We start from the raw sequence: 21,708 nt of genomic DNA on the forward strand, positions 1-21,708 counted from the left end.
GCTGAGCCACTGGGAAACCACACTGCTGCGGAAAAATAGTCCTGGGGGCACAGACTGCTGCCGCCACTGCCTAACCTGCCATCATGAAGATCCAGGCTCAGCCTCTGCTTTTGGGATCGCCTTCCTGCTGTTCAGCACAGGCTTTCCACAACCAGGCCTCGAAAATAGATCCTCCCCCCAATCCCTCCCTGCCCCTGACTGGAGAGCAGCAACTCAGGGTCTCTCTCTGGCAGATGAGATTGGGATTCCAGGGGGCCAAGAAGTGACTCTGGGTTTTTTAGCTTGTCCAGAAAAACTTTTTTTTTTAAAATAGAAAAAAATGACTGCTAATGGCTTGGACCCATAGGGAAGATTGCCAGTCTTCAGCCAGAAAGTCATGGGGATGAAGACTTTTGAGAAACTAGAAATGGCCAAAAGGACAATCGATCCATCTAGGCCTTCTTTCCTCAGAACGAGACCTTGGACTAGCATAGCAGGTTTGAAAGGAAAGCAATTGCTTATGGGAGACGGGTGAGTATAAGAGAAACAGAATCAACAGGCTAACCGTAAAATAGCTTGGATTCTGATGTTCAGACCCAGCTGAGTTCCCGTGTTTTGTCAAAGTGCACAAACTCCCCTTAGAACAAGACCGTTTGAAGACAACATCTCTAATATTAAAAAAATAAATAAATAACACAACCCTGGAGACACCTGAAAAGCAGGAGCTCTGGAGCCATTGCCAGGATTTTAGATGTGAAATGATGGTTGTTTCCATACGTTGCTGCCTATGGTGGATTCCTAGAGCTTTGGTCCCCTCAGTGCTCCCCCCACCCCCACCCCATTAGTGACCAAGGGTTTGGTCTTTTTTTTTTCCCCACCAACTCTCTAGTAGCTCCATATTTTCTAAGTTCCATAGGAAAACAGAAAAAGAAACTTCATTTGGGGCATTAAGTAACAGAGAGACCAACTGAGGCTGATACCCAGTGACTTGAGATTTGTCTAAACAGGTCTTTGCAATTAGGTCTCATTGTTAACTCTCTGAGTTGTGACTATGCCTGTTTTGTTCCCTTGCTCATGCCTGGCTGGTAGCTGACTTGATTTTAACCATTCAGACAGTGCCCCCTATCTGCACCAGGTTGGCTTACTAGAGCACTGCTGTTTCTTACAACTCCTAGTTTGCTTCTCCCTTTAACTTCAGTTTTGTTTCTGGATTTAAAACAGGGACTTCTTCCATTTGAGATGGAAGGGCCGAGCCCTTGTGGCCTGTGCCTCTGGGATAGGGAGCAAAGAGGACCATGCCTTCCCATGTGGGCTTTAGCAAACCTAGTATTCTTAATGGTGTGGTTTATTCCTGTCCAAGTGCAAATATTCTAGGCTTTGGCAACACTGCTCTTTCCCAGTGAAAGGTGTCAGTTGGAATTATATATTTATATGTATGCAGGGAGGGTCCTTTTAGAAATGCACAAACTCTATGGTTGGCCAGAAGTTGCAGGCAGTGGTTTTGTACCTTGGGCTGATTTGAGGCTTGGCTTTGTGGGCTTCCTCTCTGTTTATCCATCATAGACTACTGCGGTTCTTCATCCAACCCTGGGAGCAGTTAATCATGGTCATTCTGACCCCAACAGAGCTCCTCTGGGAAGAGGGGGTTAGCTCTAGCTTCTCTGTCCTAATAAGGACCATGGTTCTTCTGGGCCTGCAAAGGACTCCTATCCCTTGTGCAGTATTCAGCCTCTGTTTTCCAAAAAAGCTTCCCAAGAAAAATTAAGTTTTCTTTAGTAAAATTGTGCTGTTCCTGCCATGGTACTGGGTCTTTATGTGTGGGGCCCAGTAGCAGGATTTCTCCATCTTCCAGAGCTCCACTTTCTTCCTTTTTTTCAAGAAAGGTTGTTTCCTTTCCAAGTAGGTATCTGTGGGTAAGATGGTAGGTCCAAAAAGAAAATTCTTTGTAGACACTAAGATGAATTTCTCAGATTTTTAAAAATCACATTTAGGTATTTTTGTTTTTCTTAAAGCTGCTATGTCCTCTTTATTTATTCAGGGTGTTTTCAGATTGGGAAGTTGGCTGGTCAGCTCTAGTTCTGAGTTATGTTTTTAGATTGGTATATTTTTGGATATTAGAGAAAGAAAAGTGACTGGATTTTTTTTTTTAAATGGGGATCAGGTACTCTCCCTTCCCTAGAAAGGGATGTTACAACTTTAAGAACAGGCTTTGAGTGGGAAAGCCACTGCTATCATACTGTTCTCAGTGCAGGCCATGTAGCATGGTTGAACACATCCACTGTGTTTCTGAACTGTGAAGGAGCCCATTTAGGTGTGAAACTGCAGCTTTCTTGGAATGGGTTCAGTTACATTAAGCTGTCATCAGTTCCCAGCTCTCTGCTTGAATTTCCCCATGTGCTTGCTAACTGTTCTTAGGCAATAGGATTCTTCTTCCTAACAAGGCTCTACATTCGCAATTCTCCAGGTCCCTAGTGGGCCCTCTAGTACTAAAGATCAGGGGTAGTTTCTCAGAGACAGGTTGGAACAGTAAAGCAAGCACATTTGTGGTTTGTGAAAGTTAATCTGAGTTTAGTCTGGCTTGAAGGCTCATCTAATACTGCCCAGACTTGCAGAATGACTGTCAAATTCAGTTTGCAAAAGGGTGATTTTGCTAATTGTGGTGTGTGGCAATGGGACTGATTTGTAATAAAAATGTTATTTAATCTTTGTCTCTGTATTTTGATACTTGAATGATTTCCCTTTTTATTTTCCTGTATATATAATTGTTAATCTGTCCAATTTTGTCAGAATTATAAACACCTTGTGGTACCAAACATAACCAATCTGTGCAACAAAATAGACTGACCTCACTACACAGAGAGATTGTAAATATTCCTGGGCTTCCAGCATTGGTTTTGTTATTTTCATAACTGTACAACTTAGAACAGATTGAATAAATGAGAAATGACTTAGAACCCCGACTCCAGCTTCATTTCTACATTGGTAAATTATCTAAGGTCTTTCATTGAATTGAAAAAGGCTTGGTTGGACCTAGAATGGGGCCTTGTCATTTCCGAAAAGTTTGCCGTGTTTTTCTCAAACCAATGGCAATGTTTGAAAATTGTGCTGCCTGTATCTACCACACTTTAAGGCCAAAGTGCTATCTTGATGCTTGTAAACAGATGTTTCTTGTAATACAGATGTTTGCACATTGTTCCTTTAGAACTTCCTATATTGAACACGTGTATTGAATCATCAGAATAGGTGCTCTCATTTTTTCCTTCTACCTCTATTGCTTTATACCTGGATATGTCAGCAGAGGTATACCTGAATGTCTACTCCATACAAGAAGCTGTGCTAGGCATTGTAGGATATCAGATGGATCAAAAGGCAGTCCAGGGGCAGTTAGGTGGCGCAGTGGATAGAGCACTGGCCCTGGAGTCAGGAGGCCTCAGACACATAACACTTGCAAAAAAAAAAGGCAGTCCATATGTTAGGACTTTATAGCTGGCGAGATAAGACTTACATACATGAAAAAGGAACCATACGAGGCAGTACATGGTAAGCACCAAAAGAAAGAAGGAAGAAATGCTAAGTGCTATTGGTATTAAAAAGAGGGAGGTTCTCTGTGGTCTCTTGCCATCTTTGATAGATGACAAAGAAAAGATAGGACTTGAAGTAGTCGATGGAGAATGGATTGGATATGGGTCTGGGGCATGGGGAGAACTTCTGCACTTGGAAGTATATCCCAGCTGCTGGTGTTCTGTGAGGACATAATTGTTTCTTTCAAATATCTGAAGGAAGGACTCTCATTTGAAAGAGATTTATTCTGGGTTCACACCAGAGGGAAGAATGCACAGCATTTATATGGAGATAGGATTCAGCTCAGTATAAGAACTTTCTAATAATTAGAGCTGTCCAGTGGTGGGATATGCTATTATTTGAAATAGTTAGCTGCCTGCCCTATCACTTAAGTGTTTAAGCAGTGTGATGATGTAAAGGCAATTCTACCATGAGGTAGAAGATCAGGCTAGCCAGCTTCCAAGGCCGCTTCTAATTTTCAGCCTCTGTAGCTCCAAACCCCTAAGTCTGGAATCTTACATTTGGAAAGGACTTTAGCAATCATAGGATCATAGATTTCAAGTTGGAAAGGGACCTTAGAAGCCTTAGACCGATGCAGAAATTGAGGTCCAGTGTGGTTAAGTGATTCATCCAGGAACACACACATAATAAACAGTAGTGGGACTGGGATTCACCTAGTCCAACCTCCTAGCCCAGAAAAGAGAGGGAAGTAGGATGAGTAAGAAGCAGGAGAAAAGAGTTTTTAGGGGTGGGGGAAGCTGAGACAGGAGGACAGCTCCTAATTTCCCTCACATGGGTCAGTGACCTAGAACAGCAGCCTCACTCATCTTAATTCTAGTTCTTCCACTGTGGTTTAGGCCAGGGTTTCTTAAACTTTTTCCACTCGAGTCCCCTTCTCCAGTTTCGGTGGCATTTCATGGCTGCATGGGCGTGGCGGCACACACAGTACGCACATTGTGTGTTCAGAACCAAGGTTGCAGTGAAGTTGTACAATGCAACAAAGGCAAGCACTGCCAAAACCACCTCGATTCATTACGCATTTGATTTTCAATTAATTTTTGAGTGTGCGTTCAGAAACCTTTTACTGTTACCAAATTTTTCCCCATATGGTGTCACAACCTACAGTTTAAAAAGCACTGGACTCTAGGCCACCACTTTTTCCTTTTTTCCAAACATGGCTAAGAAGGCAGTTTGGTGGAACAGTGGATAGAGCACTGAGCCTGAGCTCAAAGACTCAAGTTCAAATTTGACCTCAGACACTAGTTGTGTGACACTGGGCAAGTCACTTAATCCTGTTTGCCTCAGTTTCCTCATCTGGAAAATGAGCTGGAGATAGAAGTGGCAAACCACTCCAGTATCTTTGTCAAAAAAAAACCAAAAAACAAATGGGGTCACAGAGTTGGACATGATTGAAAAATGACTAAACAACAACAATGTAATAAGAAGTAAAACCTCTTGTACCAGCTCCTTTTTTTCTGCCTTTCTTTGAATTGTGGGTACCTGGACTCTGAAAGAACATCTCTCGGCTTCCTTATCTTACTATGTAGTACCTTCCCCTCCAGTCTCCTCTCTCTTCTACTCATTTCGGTCTTCTCCATGCTACTTCTCACCCCCCAGCTCCCCAGTAATTTTCCATTCATTAGTTTTGTACAATTAAAGACGGAAACTCCTTGGGCAGTGTGCATTCACCTGTGATTTATGGGAAAAGCTTAAGAGCAGGAGTGCCTCGGAGCCCCAACTTAATTCTGCAGATCACCCCCTGTTGATAACAATAGGGGATCAAAGACAGGGCTGAAATGATACTTCCTTGTCAGAGGTGATGAGGATGAGCCTCTGCTGAGGTCTAGAAGAAATCTTAAAGAGGTAAAAAGACTGAAAAAGGCAACTAACACATTAGCTTCTATCCACATACTCTCCTGAGGGATAGTCTGAAGGGGCCTCAGAAGAGTGATCAGGCTATTAATTCAGCAAAGGAGATTCATAAAGTTAGAAACCTCTAAAGCGCCATAAAATGCTGAGGCTCCCCATCTGCATGAAATCGTCTTAAAAGACTGTGGACAGCAAGCCTTTTCTCTCCATTAGCTTCATAAATGTGAATTCAGTTAATCCCTGCACTTGCAGGGGTTGGCTATGTTTATTTTGTGATTAACAAAGGGGGACCTTTCTGAAAGTTTTGTTTACAGAGGTTCAGAATTTAACCCAACAGCCCTGGCTACAGGCTTATTTGGACTGTACTGAAGTTCTATAGTGAGGTGTTTTAAAGCAGAGGTGTCAAACTCGGATTACAACGTCACCAGGAATGTTTTAACCAAATAATGAATAAATATACAATTCAACAGATAACGTTAATTTGTGGTTTTCTAAATCAATGGCCTGCAGTATCCGTTTCTGTTACAGTGTTAAGAGTACTGAATTAGGAGTAAAGCCACCCCCCCACCCCTGGTACCAGTCCAGGATCTGCCATAATTATATGACCTCACTTCTTCCTCTGACTAAAGGTCCCTTCCTGCTCTAACAGTCTGTATGATCTTTCCTGTCATAACAAGAAATCCAAAGTACAGATTCTCTGCTCCCAATGAGTTCAAGACTTATGCCATTCTGAAGAAATAGCTCTGCTAAATGATAACAAATAATAATAGCAGCTAACATTTATATGGCACCAGGCACTATGCTAAGTGCTTTGCAATTATCTCATTTGACCCTCACAACAACCCTGGGAGGTAGGTGTTATTTGTTATCTCCATTTTACAGATGAGGAAATTGAGGCAAACAGTTTAAGTGACTTGCCCAGGGTCACAAGGCTTGTCTGAGGCCGGATTCCATCTCTGAGTAGCCCAGCTTACCCATACCTGCAAATTAGCCTCGGTCATCATCTAACTCAGTTAAACCTCCAAAATATCCATTTTCTCTGAATTCAGGAATAGGCACTATTTAGTACAAGTCAATCCGTGCTTTGCACAGATCTCAATGAGGAAAGCATCCTGGAGAGAATCAATCCGTCATCAAGGAATATGGTGCAGTGGAAAGGGTGCAGGATTTGACATCAAGGGGCCCTGGATTTATATCCAGGCTCTGCAAGTTACTACCTGTGTGACCTTGGATAAGTCACTAAATGTCTCTGTACTTCAGTGTCTTCACTTATAAAGCAAAGGGGCCTCAACTAGATGAGGGTCCCCTCAAGCAGCCCATCTCATTTGCAATGCACTTTAAATATTATACTCTTAAAAGTGTTAATACTTAGCCATCAGGTGCCATAATAAATTAATACTAATTAGGAATAGAGATTGGACTTGTGACTTCACTGGTATAGAAAACTCTCATTTGAGGAAACTTCCTCTGCCTATGCAAATCTGTACCTTACAGTCTTAAGAGTTTCCTAGAGCGCTGAGAGATTTAAGGAGTTTACATGAATAACAGTTGCCAGGATGTATAAAAAGCAAGATTTGAACTCCCATCTTCTGCTGCCTCTCACAAGTGCTAATTAATCATAGTTTCTCAGACCCAGCGGACAAGAGTAACTGGATCTCCTCCTTTACTTTTGTTGTTGAGTTAGGGAGATTCTGATTCTCCATGTGGACACACAAGAGGACCAACTCAAAAACTCAAGAAATTATTCATTCCAGGTTTTAATTATAAATGGCAGAATTTTCATTTCAGTTCACTCCCCACCAACCACATTCCTCACCTCACAAAAATCTCTTTCCTGAAATAAAAACTCTTGCTTCCCCTCTCTACCCCTACTCCCTTACCTCCCCACCTCCTGAGAGACCAAGCCCCATGTGAGCTCCTTAATGATGATTGTAGACATCATGGTTAGAGGTGGTACCGTGATGATACACACTCAGGATGCTAGCCTGAGGGCCCCTCAGCACCAATTTTATCCTCAGTTGTGTCCTAGGACACGTATCTAGTATGATGCTAACTCTCCACATATCAGTGATGGTCCCAGATGCCAGAGATTTAATTCTAAGCTGAAGATAAGAAAGAAAGGAACTGCCCCATTGCTGACTCACCTGAGAAGGGGACAAGTCCCTCACACATTTGAGCCCATTTCCTCAGCTGACAGCCTTTTAATACCCCTCCCTTCTGTCCTGTTTTTTCCAAACCACCCAATGGCGCAGGAAGATGGAAAAGCCCTTGTTATCCAGTCCCTGGTTTCCCCTCCACTGTGTAGCATCCACCTAAGGCCCTTACGGGGTAGTTAGCCTTGGGGAAAAGATTTCCTCAATTCTTCAGAAAAAAACCACTAAGTGGGTTTCTGATGTCCCGAGGCCCTTTCTACCCAGGACTCAGAGACTGTGAAGTCATAGCCTTCGTGGACTCTAGTGCAATGCTTTTCCCCTTGGGATAGACCACCCCGTCATCCAGGATGACAGCCAGGAACAGAATCTAAGCGTCTTGGCTACCTAGCCCTCCTTGTGGGTTACGTACAAGGGTAGGTTAACAGAGCAACAACACCTGTCTATTTCCCAAGTGCTGTAGAAAACTGTCCAAGCCCTTTAGCTTCTCAACTAACCAATAGGTGGGATGGAGCCCAGCGGCCAAGCCTAAAGCTCCAGCACAGTAGCAAATGATTCTTGCAGCTCAAAAATTTATTGGTAAAAGGGCTCAGGCAACTTGGTGTTCACAGGCAGCTTGGGTGTCCTGGCTGCAGGGGTGGAGGAAGAGGAGGTATGACTGTCATGCCAACCACAGGCAATGGACAAGGGCTCTTCTCTTCCATGCCCCACAGCAGGGCATTCCACTCGAGATGTCAGGTAGAATCCATACTCACTTCCGACTCTTGTGGAGAGAAGAGCACTTTTTTTAAGATGTCGGCGTAGTAGGGCCCAAACACTTGTTGATTGTGAAGTATCAGGCATGAAAACCTTTGGCCCATTTCTGCCAGCTCCTCTTCAATAGGAGTAATGCCTCCAGGGAGGTCTCTCAGAGAAGGCTGCACACCTCGGATCAGGCAGCCCTTGAGAAACAAACGGATCCGCTGATCTGCGAATATTGAAAGAGAGTTCAAGGAGGGAAGTCACATTTGACCTTGACCCTCCTGTTCACAGGACACTTGCCCACTCATCTGCTTAGGCAGTTATGACATGCAATTTGAGGTGTTTGAATTTTAGTTTTGTTTTAATACATAGACCCCAAAGATAGAGCAAAGCCCCAGTTGACAGGGTGAGTGTGGGATAGGGGGCAGGGTCAAGAAGGTCTTAAGAGGGGAGATTCAGATTAGAGGGGGAGACGTTTGCCTTCCTGCAGGAAGGCCCAGTTGAGATTAGATAACATAATACTAAATTCTGAATTCAGTATTGGAAGTTTTTCTAGCATCCTAGCAACATATATTTAGAGCTTGGAGGGACCTTAAGAACCCCCTGGATTAAAGATTATCTAAACTCCCTCTGCTAGTGGTGCCTTTGAGAGAAATAGGGAGTTTGGGAAGAAAGATGACTTCTATTTTGCATATATTGAGTTTGGGATGCCTAAGAGATATCCAGGTCAAAATGTCCAATAAAGAGTTTACAATGTGGAACTGGCTCTCAGAAATAAGACTAGGACATAAATTTGAGTCATCTAAACAGAGAAAATGAGATGACCAGGAGAGAGAGAGGAAGGCACAGAGAAGCAGAAAAACTCCAGCAGTACTGACATTGAATCCCTGGCCTCTGACTGGCCCCATATCTAGTACTCCTTCTACTAAATCATGTCATCATTATACCCAGGCCTGCGACCACAGCACATTAAGGTGGCAATTAAGGTTGGATAAAATCTGAGGGAATTCACTGCTTCCATTCTAGACTAGGAGAGGTGTCTACTCAGAGAACAAACCTTCAGTGAAGCTGCACTACATTTGTACCAGAGAAACAGTGGATGATGAGGGGCAGGAAGGTTGGGCATGTCAGCTGAAACGAATGGCCTGAGCCCAATCACTTTAATGGTCTGTTCCCTGAAGTACAATAAATACAACAAAACAAAAACCTGAGAGGTTATGACAACCAGATTCACACCTTCCATAAAGGACACCAACATGGTGACTGCAGCCAATAAACAAATAATTTCCAATCACGGCTAGCAGTCTCAGTCTCCTGGTGCTAAATGTGGGGAAGGGCTGGGAAGAACAGAAGCAATCCACTGGATGGGCCAACGTGTCTCACGTGGAGTGAGCGTCACGCTAACGAGAAAGCCCTGGCGTTCACATACTCTTTCTGGGCAGCCTCAGCTTTGCTGGTCTGATGACCAAAGGGTCAGTGCAGCACTTCTAAGAACACTGTGCCTTGCAGATTTTAAATGGTTCTCCATCTACCTGCTGAAGATAGGATATCTGCCTTTATCTACAAGTGTCTCTCACCAATGATGCTGTGGACGCAGTTGTCCTCCTTCGCCACACTGTGGATCTGGCCTGACAGGGAAGCCATGTCGTCTTTGCTCAGGGCAGGAAGGTTCAGGTCCACAAGGGCCTGCTGTATTTCCTGAAGCACTTGGTCACTTATACTCAGCAAAGCCTCATGGAGCCTGAATCACAGGAAACAGAAAGCCAACAGTTTCTGAGTCTGTGCCCTGTGTAAGGCACATGTAGAAGAAGGACTCTGATTAAAAAAAAAGAAACATCCTCATCCCTCCCATCCAAAGGACAGCAGGTTGTGATAGATAAATGTAATGCAATGGTTTCAAGGTCACAATCAAGTTAACTGCCTCCAAGATGCAGACAATTTTAGAAGAGTCGGCAGAGACCTTAGTCCAATGCCACCCCCCCCCCCCCGTACAAAAGAGGAATTTGAGGTGGGTTAAGTGTCCAAGGCAAAGCAGCTGGTCAGTGACGGATCCAGGAAAAGAACCCAGCTCTCCGGACTGCCAGGATAATCACAGCACATGATACTTGGTCCTATTCCTCCTAAAACAAGAAAAACTGACAAATTTACACCTGTCAGTATCTGCTCTAGGAATGCTCATCAACTCTCATGACTAGTTCCACAAATCTTGTTTATAAGGTTTCCTTTTCAAATGTTCTTGGGTGATTTCCTAGGACCTCTGCTCTGCAGAGATGGCAGCAGAGGCAGTACTGTTACCTGATGGACCATCAATCCCTGAGAAACCCAGCTCTGCCACGACTAGCCCAGTACTATCCACAGACAGAAGATGTATCCTTTATGCCTCGATGCCCACTTTGAATGAAAATCGTACTGTTTCCTCATGCTCCAAAGATGTCAAAAAAAAGCACTAACGATAATTTCAAATAAGCCCTAAGAACATTTATGTGATGAAAAGTAAACAACCATTCACTGACTTGCTGTTTTCCAAATACATCCTATCTCTGGAAAAGATCGAGATTGATATTACTCACCTTGACTGATTTCCCTCCAAGAGGACTTTGATTATTTGCTTCAGTCTGTCCACAAAATGAGGAGAACTCAGTAACTTAGGGCCACAGTAACTGTTGGTTACTAGCAGCACGGAGGCCAAAATGGTCAGCTTATTTAACTGGAACTGAATCTCCTGCAGCCGGGTCCTGTCCATCATCACAGTCTGATGAGATGAAAACCAGCAGGTAGTCAGCATGGAAAGGACCCCGCCTGAAGCCCCTGACACCAAAGAGTAATGAAACGTTCCCACCAGCAGCCATACCTCGGGAAACTCCTCATTGTCAGGGTCCCAGTGAAGGAGATTCATATAACCCTGGTTCAGCACCAGTGAGGGGCTTATGATAGGACTGCCTTTCACTGTCTCATCTGCAGGTGAAGAAGTGATTTGTTCTGTAGGGTCATAGGATGGTGGAGGGGGTGTCATGACTTCAGCAGCTGCTTGGCTTAGCCACTTTGCGGTGTGATCAAGGAAGTCTACAAGGAAACAAGATTTATAGGACCCTCACATTCTGCACACTTCAGACACATCATCAATAAAGAAATGATTTGTCAAACTTTTTGCTTTAAGTGCTAAGGTAATTGACCTCAATTTACCCTGCTGCCCAGCGAGTGAGCCAGCAGCTTTGTTCCTAGTGTTTGTAAAATGGTAGCCACAATCCCTTACAAGCATAGACCACTCCGCTGCCCCTGTCCTGCCCTCCATGCCGGTACATACTGGGCATTCTCTGGAGAAGCTCCTGGAATTTGGCCCGCTCATATTGGATCGAGTGCTCCTGCAGATGTGGTCGTATACTCTGGATGGTGAAGTTCACCATGTCCATTTTCATCAGGCCTAGAACATGGAATATCTCCCTGCCGGAGGAGGAAATGGAAAATTAAACACTGTGAGAGGAAGCATGGAAGACATTAAAAGAAGGAGCCCTGGGCTGGGTGTTGTGGAATTTTACAACCAGGAGCAACCTTAGAGCTCATCCAGTCCTAATTCATCAATTTACAAGGCCCAAAGACGTGAGGTAAACGGTCTCATCCAAGGCCACGCAGCTAGTAAATAGCAGAATTGGCATTAGAATCTGTATTTGTTCAAATGTATTATAAACTTAATAACTACAAAAACAATAAATCTACCCCAAACTCTTAGCCTGTAACAAAATAGACCCAAATGAATTAAGCAAAGAAAATACCGGTCTGAAGAAGAACATTTTCCATTACATCATAACACTTCTCAAAAAGTCCTATTTCTCATCTGATTCTTTGTTGTTGTTTTTCAGTCGTGTCCAGCTCTTCGTGGCCCTATTTGGTTTTTGTTTTTTTCTTTTTATATTTATTTATTTCTAATTTTCAACATTCACTTCCATAAGCTTTTGAGTCCTATTTGGTTTTTCTTGGCAAAGACACTAGAGTGGCTTGCCATTTCCTTCTCCAACTTATTTTACAGATAAGAAAACTGAGGCAAACATGGTTAAGCGACTTACCCAGGGTCACACAAGCTGTCAAGTGTCTGAGACCAGATCTGAACTCAGGAAGATGAGTCTTCCTGACTCTAGGCCCAGCCAGTCATCCACTGTACCACCTAACTGCTCATAATTAGATTCTCTTCTGGGCTTACTGGAAATATGAACTTGAAATATGTCACTTCTAGGGGCTTTGGTTTTTCCATACACAAAATAGGGATGATTGCTATTCCTATCCATTCATAGGATTTGTGTTTGCATAAAGGAGAAAGTAATGAATGAAAAATGCCTCTAGTTCTCTGGAAGAAAGACAGTGGATTCTATTATGCTCACAAATTGCACATATATAGAGAACTTAATTGACTGTTTCAGGAAACAATGTTTTTGTTCATATAGGTACTCTCTCAACTTAGATCACAGCCCCTGGTGTCTTAATGGATGGTCTATGAGAGTTGCTGTGGCTGAAAAATTGATCACTTTGGCCATTCTGCACCTAAGTCTCTCTCAATTTAGCTGGGCTGGTCCTCAAAAATCATAATGACCTATGGGTCGATCGGTACACCCATACTTGAAAACATTTAAGGACCTGTCTGAGCTGCCACAGCCTTTAGGAACCAAGGATCACCAGGGCAGCTAGGTGGCACAGTGGATAAAGCACCAGCTCTGAAGTCAGGAGGACCTGAGTTCAAATCTGGCCTTAGACCAAACATTTGACACTTACTAGCTATGTGACCCTGGGCAAGTCACTTAACCCCAATTGCCTAAAAAAAAAAAAGAAAGAAAGAAAGAAAAAGAACCAAGGATCACCTCTTCCACACCAACCCCCACAAGACAGAGGACTTGAATGGAAGATCTATCAAACAAGAGTGAGAAAACAGCAGAGGATCAACCCTGCCATACTTTCCTTGAAAAATAAAAGCCAGGAGGCATTTGAAGGAATTTTAAACTTACTAGTCCTTTAAATGAATTTTTTTGAGATACAAATGTTGGAGGGAACATTTCATTGCAATTTTGTGTCACGGACTTTGGTTGGGGTTCTTTCTACCCTGGCAAAGAGAAATACATTTTAATCAGGTCTGGCAGAGCTAGGGGCATATAATCAGTGTGACCTCAGAAGATTTTCCAGGCACAGATAAGGCTGCTGTCTGAGGCCGATGCTTTGAGTTTCTCACCTCAGTAGCAGCACAGGATCTGATATGCTCTCCAATTTCTCAACCTCTTCGTCTCGAATTGGTGCACAAAGCATTGTCATCATGCTCAGGATGTAGGTGGAGAGATGAGAGACATCCAGGGCTCCGTGGTCAGCTTCCTGCTTGAGAAGCTCCATATCCATCACCTCTTCAATCTGACTTTTTAGACGGCTCTGGCGAGGCAAGAGCAGCGATAACAAAATCTGCCCAGGAGAGAAAACCCATTGCCTGCATTACTGCTTAGCAAAACAAAACTTCTCCACAGAACCATCCATCTTTAGCTAAAACCAGTCCTTCCTGTGTCGAGTGGATTCCCGGGAGCCTTAGGTTCTGGACTTCCAGGAGACTATTACCCCCTCTCTGTAACAGATTCTATGTAGAGCATGACTTGTTAACTTTTTTTGTGCCAAGAACCCCTTTGATAGGCTGGTGAAGCCCTTGAGGGCTTTACACCATTTTTAAATGCATAAAACAAAACTCACAGGATTACAAAGGAAACCAAGTATGTTGAAATGCAGTTATTAAAAAAAAATTTAAACAAGTTCAAAGACCACAGGTTAAGAAACCAATAGAGGTTCCCATCAGTAGTCAGCAAGCATTTAGGAAACACTGGCTATGTGCCAGGTGCTGTGCTAAGCCCAAGGATACAAAGAAAGGTAAAAAACACAGTCCTTGTCACTCTCTAGTGAAGGAAATAATATGTAAAGAGCTATGTACACACAAGATACCTCCAGAATAGATGGAAGAATCTAATAGAATCTCAGAGGGGAAGGCACTAGCAGCTGGGCAGACCAGGAGAAGTCTCCTGCCAAAGGTGGGGTTTAGGGTGTTTGACAGCCAGCAAAGCTGGGAGGTTCATCTTCATGCTACACCAATAGTGTTGTTTGTACATACTGTCTCCTACACAGGTTACATTAGAGTGGTACTGCAAATTCAGGACACACCCTACCTTGACAATGTGGTATCCTTAGCAAAGGGGATTTTTTTGAGATGCCAACTGAGAGGACTAACACTAGGAGAGGTGAATGAGGATGCTAGTATTCACTTGAAATATTCTATTGAACTGAGACACTTTTTATTGTTATAATAAATAAAATGTACAAAACTTGTTATATAAATATAACATACATTGTTCTAACAAATATTGTATTCTTTCCCAGGAAATAGAAAAAGTAAGAGAGTTTGCCCAGAAGCATCTATTTCAGATGTGGAGTCAAGAAACTGAAAACCCTAACCTCATTACTCCTCTTCTCAGAAATCACTGCTTGGACAATAAAGTCCCAATTCCTCAGAATGGCTGTCAAGGCCTTCTGCAATCTGGCCCCAGGCAGACTGATTTATTCTCCCCCTCACCCAGACATAGCCTTCCCACCTCTGTGCCTCTGAAGATACTGTTCCATCACCTATACAACATACTCCCCTCAAATCTCTGCCGATTTTAATTCTACAGACAGGTGAAGTAAATTGTCCAAGGCTACACAGCCAGTTAGTGCCAGAAGAATGATGAAAATCCCAGACTCCTGAATCTAGGCCAATGTTCTTTCAGTTACACCATCAGGCATCAAATCTCCTATAATTAGGTAGGGCCTCTCCATCAGCAGAGTCTGGTGAGATCATTCTATAGGTAATCAAATGTCACCTCTTTCTCAAAAATTTTTTTCCTGATTCTCCTAACTGGTTGCTCTTTCTGCCACATCTGAAATCTCTAGCATGTTCTCTGGTAGTCTCTTATGGAATTTATGGTTGCACTGTGCCTAGTGGCATACTTGTCTTAAAACATACTACTAAATTATAAAGGTCAAGGTCTCATCTTTGTTTCCACCCAAGGAACCTAGTACGATCCCTTGCACTTTATAGGCCATCAACAGATATTTGTTCAGTTTTGAACAAAAATATGCTTATATATCAATTGTGATTCTACCGGACTGAGGACTCCATCCCCAAACACTCGAGCCGATGCAGGAGATGACCCAGTCCCGTGCACAGAGCAGCTCACCTCTTTGATTTCTTTCAGAAGCTGCAGAACATATGTGTAGTTCGGGGGAGTGGCTGCTAACTGCTCTCGGAGATGGTCCCAGAAAGCACTGTGCATTGTCTCCTTAATCTTGCTTTCCAGACTAGAAGAGGATAAATGAATAATTTAAACTTTTTTCATCACTCAATCAACAAGAACTTATTAAGTACCAACTATGTGCCACATACATAGTTTGAGGCAGCCAGATGGCTCGATGGATAGAGCGCTGGAGTAAGGAGGACCTGAGATCAAAGCTGGCCTCAGATACTTTTACTAGTTGTGTGACCCTGGGCAAGTCACTTAACCTCTGTTTGCCTAATTCATTGGAGAAGGAAATGGCAAACCACTTCACTATCTTTGCCAAGAAAATCCCATGGACGGTATGGTCCACAGGGTCATTAAGAGTCGGACATGACTGAACAACAACGACAAAATGTGCCAGGCTCTGTGCTGGGCACTGGAGATAAAAAAGAGGGGGAGCTCGCTTTCTATCATGACCTACACAATGGCCAAAGGGCTAGGATGTCCTGATCTTTGTTTAAGGCACTAAAACTAACAAGAAAAGGACATGGTCTGTATGTGGAGTTATGTCTGTATCTGGGGATAAACATAAGCCCAAAGTCCAAAAATTAGCTTTACACTTAGACAGCCACTCTAGTATGGCTGAGCTAGAAGGGAAAGTCCCTCAGATAGAAAGGGTACAACCATGGTTCTTATGAACACCTTCAAAAGGATATATGTGTTTCAAGTGAAGACAACCGAAAAGGTTCTCTTTTGATGTAAGGATTTGGATTTTGTTTGTTCTGTTTTTAGAAACCTGCAATTGTAATCAGAATCATCCAATCTTGAGGCTGTGATGAATTGTCAATTTTTAACAGTTTTCTCCCTCAACCTTTACATTATTAACACACTCTAGTTGAGGTGTTAACAAAACACAAATGAAAACCTGATGTCACCATTTTGTTCTGACTTACCTCTACCCTCCCGCACCCCAGTAAAATCATCAAACATAGCTTTCTGTAGAATTTTGAGTCAGAGCCCCTCCCTCTCCTTGAGCTGCTCACTTCCTCAGTTTGGCTCTCGCAGCTGCCCGGTCCTAGGACTGACTTGGAACCCCAGGGACAGAGAAGGTGGTGAGGGTGAGGGTACAAAGAGTGCTGCAGGTGCCAGCCTGGAAATCTCAATAAAGCCTTACTTTAGTGCTCCAGGGGAATCGAATTTGGCACACTCCTCTCACACATGTCCAATGTGACCTACATTAACTCTAATCTGGGCAATTCAGTCATTCACTTTCTTGCAAAGACCTAAAATGGGCCAAAAGGCAGGCAAAATGAAGAGATCTACCAATTTACTAATATTTTGATATCAAATGGGGAAAATGGAAAATACTTTTAAAAATCTGACAGTGGAATTAGTGCTCATTGACTCTTATTTGCACTGTAAACCTTTAAAGAAGGAGCTAAAATAAGAATCTTCCGGGAGATGGAGGTATATGGCCATTGTTTATTCTCAAAATTCTGATTTATAGGATCATTATTAAGGATGCTTTATAAAACAAAGTGTTCCACTGGAATCTCAGACCGTAAGAAGAGTTGGCAACACCACTGTTGGAAAAATAATCTTTTAATAGGTGCCTGTTTGATCTACAGTCAATTAAAAAAGTAAATGTGAAACTGCTGGGGGCTACTTCCTCAGGGTCTGTCTGAGAAGATCTGAAATCTACATGAACTATTAACTAGTAACTGGAACTCCAAAATGCAAACTCCCACAGTAAGAACATTAGTTTGATCTTGGTTAGTATTTCTTCAACTCTTCAATACCAATAATTACACATAAGCACTAAGGATATCTTTTACTGTTGGAATAAAACTTAAGTTCATGCTATAAAATAAAGAGTCTTTGAATTTGGTCAAAAGGAGCCTGTTCTCTAGATCTATCTGTGCCAGGGAGAGAAATGAATGAACTTTGAGAAGCATCTACCTATCTGGAGATAAGGCCATCTCTTCCATATGGAAATCCTGGTTCACCACAATTTCATGTGCAATGCTCATCTTGGAAACTCCATTAACCGTCTCCATCAGCTCTGTGACAGAAAGACCTTGTGAAGGGCTACCTGGAAAAAGGAGCAGTAGCAATCCACAGTGGATTTTACACAACATTAAAATATTATTCACAGAACCACTCAGCCCTTTAGGTCCCAAATTTAGATTGAGTAAAGGGATCTTCCACAGGCTAGCTGAATGAGAATATTGTATTAAAAATTCTGGAAAGATTGAGATCTTCTCAACTCTAATGCTGTCAGTGTTGACAACTTCACGTGGGAGTGTAATGTGGAGAATGATGCTAACTAATGTTCAGTCCCTGAAAACAGAATCATAGAATTTTAAGAGTTCAAAGGCACTCCAGAGGTCATGTAGTCCAACCCATACCTGAAAAGGAATCCCTACAATGTCATACCTGCTAAATAGGCATCCGGATCTGACAACTTCTGAGAGAAAAAGCCCACTACCTCCAAAGGCATACCACCTTGGGATGGCTTTAATTATTAAAAAGGTTTTCCTTTCACCAAGCCAAAATAACAAGTCTAATTCCTCCACAATGATATGACAGCCTTTCAAATCCTTAAAGACAGCTAGTATATTTCTCCACCCACCTCCCCAGAGCATTCTCTTCTACAGGCTAAAGTTCCCTTATTCCTCTAACCACTTCTCATAGTGGCCTTTCATACCATGCCGGTTCATCTCCTCTAGAGCCCTCCAGCTTATCAATGTCCTTGCTAAAATGCGGTGCCCAACCCTGATTATACTACCCTAGGTGTGCTCTGACCACATCTGGACTAGTTTTCTGCTTCTTTCGGATGTCCCACATCACAATAAGGATAAGCACGATTTCAACAGAAGAATTTTTAAAGTGTCTGGATATAAATTATCATCACTATTCACCTACCGGGCAGCTAGGTGGTATAGATTTGAATGCTGAATGTGATGTCAGGAAGACCTGTCTGATAACACAACCTGTGTTAGCCTCAATTTCCTCTTCTGTAAAATAAGGATGATAATAGCACCTATTTCCCAGGATAATATATGTAAAGTACTTTGCAAACCTAAAGGCTCTCTATAAATCTTAGCTATTACTATTATTATTAATCATTATCACCCACTCACCTCTTCCTAAATCTGATGCTACATAGTGAAGATTAAAGTTTTTTTTGCAGTAGGGACTACTGGCATTGGATATCATCAAAGCTTAACTTCTTTATATTCATATCACGAGACCTTGAAAAGTTGAGTGCAAAGCAGAAAACTATATATTGAATGATGTTTTCTCACTTCTATTAAAATTTTGTAAACTTGCTCAGAAAGAATTCATCTCCAAGATGTATTTAATAAAAATTACATTTGAAAATCTTAATATTTGCTCCAAGGAATATTCTGCCTTTGTCATTTACCATCTGTGTGCAATTAATTCTCTTATAAGCCTTTGCAATGAATATTAATGCAATCAATCCATATGATTTTTCCATAGACAGCTAAGCAGTGCAGTGGATGGAGTGCTAAGTTTAAATCCAGCCTCAGATACTTTCTAGCTGTGTGACCCAGGGCTAAGTTACTTCATCTCTGTCTGTCTCAATTTCCTCAACTGCAAAATGGGTATAACAATAGCACCAAATCAAATAATATTCATAAAGCACTTAACACAGAATCTGACACATAGCAGATGCTTAATAAACATTTGTTTCCTTCCTTTCAAAATAATATCTAATATATATGTATCACTGAAAAAGCATGATATACATGATCTTATTTATCATAGAAACATACAATTTTTGAGCCATCTGATCCTATAACCACCCTAAAAATTGTGCTGGGTATTGCTATCTCCATTTTATAAATAAAGAAACTGAGGTTCTGATAAATTAACTCTTCTTTTTGTTATAATAGGGAAAAGATGAGGTTGAAAGAAAGAAGAGGACAACTCAGAGTGGATGGGGAAATTTTAACATGACAGTGCTACACAAAATTTATTTTGCTCCTATTTTTTCTGCAAGGAGAATGGTGTTTAAATTGTAGGGAGCAAAAATAACTAATAGGGAGCTGATACCCAAGATAAATAGGGAGATGGTAATCAATCACTCAAAAAGCATTTATTAAGTGCCTACCATGAGCCAAATAGGATGCTAGGCACTAAGGATACAAAGCCAAAAGTAAGATAGTCCCTGCCCTTAAGAATCTAATGTTTTATTTAAAGGAGTAGGAAGGAAACAATGTGCCCAAATAAGTAAAAATAGGATATATATAAAATAAATCCAAAGTTATTTGGGAGAAGGGAGATCAGAAAAGGCCTCAAAGGAGATTGCCCTTACACTGGACTTAAAAGGGAGCCAGATGTTCCAAGATGCAGAGGTAAGAAAAGACAGCATTCCAGGAATAAGGACAAGCCCAGGCCAAAGGGCAGATGTGCAAAAAAGGGATAGGGAATGTTATTATAGGAGGGCCAGAAAGTAAACCAATTGGGCCAGAACATAGTGAAGAGAAGTAATGTGTAATCAGCTTGGAAAGATGGGCTGATGCCAGATAGTGAAGAGTTTTAAACGCCCGAGGACTTTCTACATTGTTCTTGAGGCTGTGAGGGGAGCCATTAAAGCTTCCTGAACACAAGAGATGTGAGCTGGTCAGACCTGTGAAAAGTGAAGGTGGTGAAAAGAGGTGAAGATAACTCTAATGCTGTGAATCTAGGTGACTGGAATAGTAGTCAGATCTTTGACAGAAACAGGGAAATTAGGAGGTGATGTGGTTTGAGAGGAAGATAAATTGCATCTTGATCATGATCTTAGAGTGAGTTTCAGATGTCCAGGTACAGGTGTCAAGTGTCAAGCAGACTGGCAGAAACACTGGAATGTAGATCAGGAGATATGGATTGCATATATAGATATGGGAGTCATCTTCATAGAACTGATAGTTAAATCCACAGGAACTGACAAGACTGACAAGGACGCATGTAGATAGAAGAAGAAAGTGCCCAGGACAGCCCTCAGATACACCTTGCACATAAGGAATAGGGCATGGATGATTATCCTGCATGGGTGAATGAGAAGGATTGGTCAGATAGGTAGGAAGTATCAGAAGAGAGCAGTGGCACAAAAACCCAGGGAAGAGAAGAGAGGAGGTGATCAGCAGTGGTAAATGCTATAGAGAGGTCAAAAAGGAGGGAGGAGAGAAAAAGCCATTGGATTTAGCAAAAGGAGATAGCTGGTTACTATAAAGAGTCATTTCAGCAGGGAGTTTTCAGAAGAAGAAATCAAAGCTATCAATGGTCATATAAAAAATGCTTTAAATCAATACTAATTAGAGAAATGTAAATTAAAATAACTCTGAGATACCAGAGTCTGCAAACCAAAGGGCAATGAGCTTGATTTTTGTTCCTGGGAAATTCTAAAATGATTGAAGAAATGGTTGGAAAACATTTAGAGACAGCATACCATAGCACAGTCAATGAGGATTAGATTTGGAGTTACGGATGGCTCAACACAGTCTGGTTCTGTTACTTAGAAGTTGTGTGACCCTCAGTACATTACTTCATCTGAACCTGTTTCTTCCTCTATAAGAATACTAGAGTTGAAGAAGACCATAAGAAATTCTCCAGTTCAACCTCTTTATTTTTACAGATGAGAAAACTGAGGATCAGAGGAGGTGAAGCATCTTGCCCAGGGATAATATTTACAATACCTACTTCACAAGACTGAATCAAATTAGATAATAAATATAAATGCTTTTATAATCCTAAAGTGTGGTATATGCATAAGCCATTTACCAAATGTTCTCTGTAGAAGATAAAGGAGAACTGCCATTCTAAAAAGAAGCCTTTATTTATCCTAATTAGACTATAGTGAGATATCCAATGATGCCCTGATGGATAAATCCTGGGAGTGGGGGTGGGGGTGGGAGAGGAACACCCTTAAATTTGGCATAGAGCACTTCTAGGGTGAGAACAGGAGCCATACCTTGGCCTTCTCAGTGCTGAATCCATCCCAATGATATCTAAGGAGGTAGCCAGAACTGTTTCAAGTAGTCTGAGATCTGGGCTCAGATGAGGCCCAGATTCCCCAAAACTTAGCCCTGTGTAGCCTCAGAACAAGGAAGGCTACTCTGTGATCTCTGCATTGC

General features: G+C 42.1%; 2 protein-coding genes across 4 annotated transcripts in view; one reads left to right on the top strand and one right to left on the bottom strand.

Moving 5' to 3' along the window:
* ANKS1A (ankyrin repeat and sterile alpha motif domain containing 1A) overlaps positions 1-2,933 on the top strand; it is a 227,921-nt gene extending 224,988 nt beyond the window's left edge. The window contains exon 27 of the mRNA XM_027876318.1: positions 2-2,933. Within this exon, the coding sequence (XP_027732119.1) occupies positions 2-5 (4 nt within the window). The 3' untranslated portion in view covers positions 6-2,933. The remainder of the gene's footprint in view (position 1) is intronic.
* A 4,297-nt stretch (positions 2,934-7,230) lies between these two features.
* TCP11 (t-complex 11) overlaps positions 7,231-21,708 on the bottom strand; it is a 36,712-nt gene continuing 22,234 nt past the window's right edge. For 2 of the 3 annotated variants that reach the window (XM_027876585.1, XM_027876587.1), the window contains 8 exons: positions 17,525-17,657; positions 15,527-15,647; positions 13,513-13,733; positions 11,605-11,741; positions 11,152-11,363; positions 10,871-11,052; positions 9,878-10,041; positions 7,231-8,526 (listed from right to left, as the gene is read on the bottom strand). In XM_027876585.1, the coding sequence (XP_027732386.1) occupies positions 8,294-8,526; positions 9,878-10,041; positions 10,871-11,052; positions 11,152-11,363; positions 11,605-11,741; positions 13,513-13,733; positions 15,527-15,647; positions 17,525-17,657 (1,403 nt within the window). In that variant the 3' untranslated portion in view covers positions 7,231-8,293. The remainder of the gene's footprint in view (positions 8,527-9,877; positions 10,042-10,870; positions 11,053-11,151; positions 11,364-11,604; positions 11,742-13,512; positions 13,734-15,526; positions 15,648-17,524; positions 17,658-21,708) is intronic. The other variant, XM_027876586.1, reaches the window with a different exon arrangement.

This window comes from Vombatus ursinus, unplaced genomic scaffold (assembly GCF_900497805.2).
Source record: "Vombatus ursinus unplaced genomic scaffold, bare-nosed wombat genome assembly UNPS02014811.1, whole genome shotgun sequence".
In the NCBI taxonomy this organism is placed as follows: Eukaryota; Metazoa; Chordata; class Mammalia; order Diprotodontia; family Vombatidae; genus Vombatus; species Vombatus ursinus.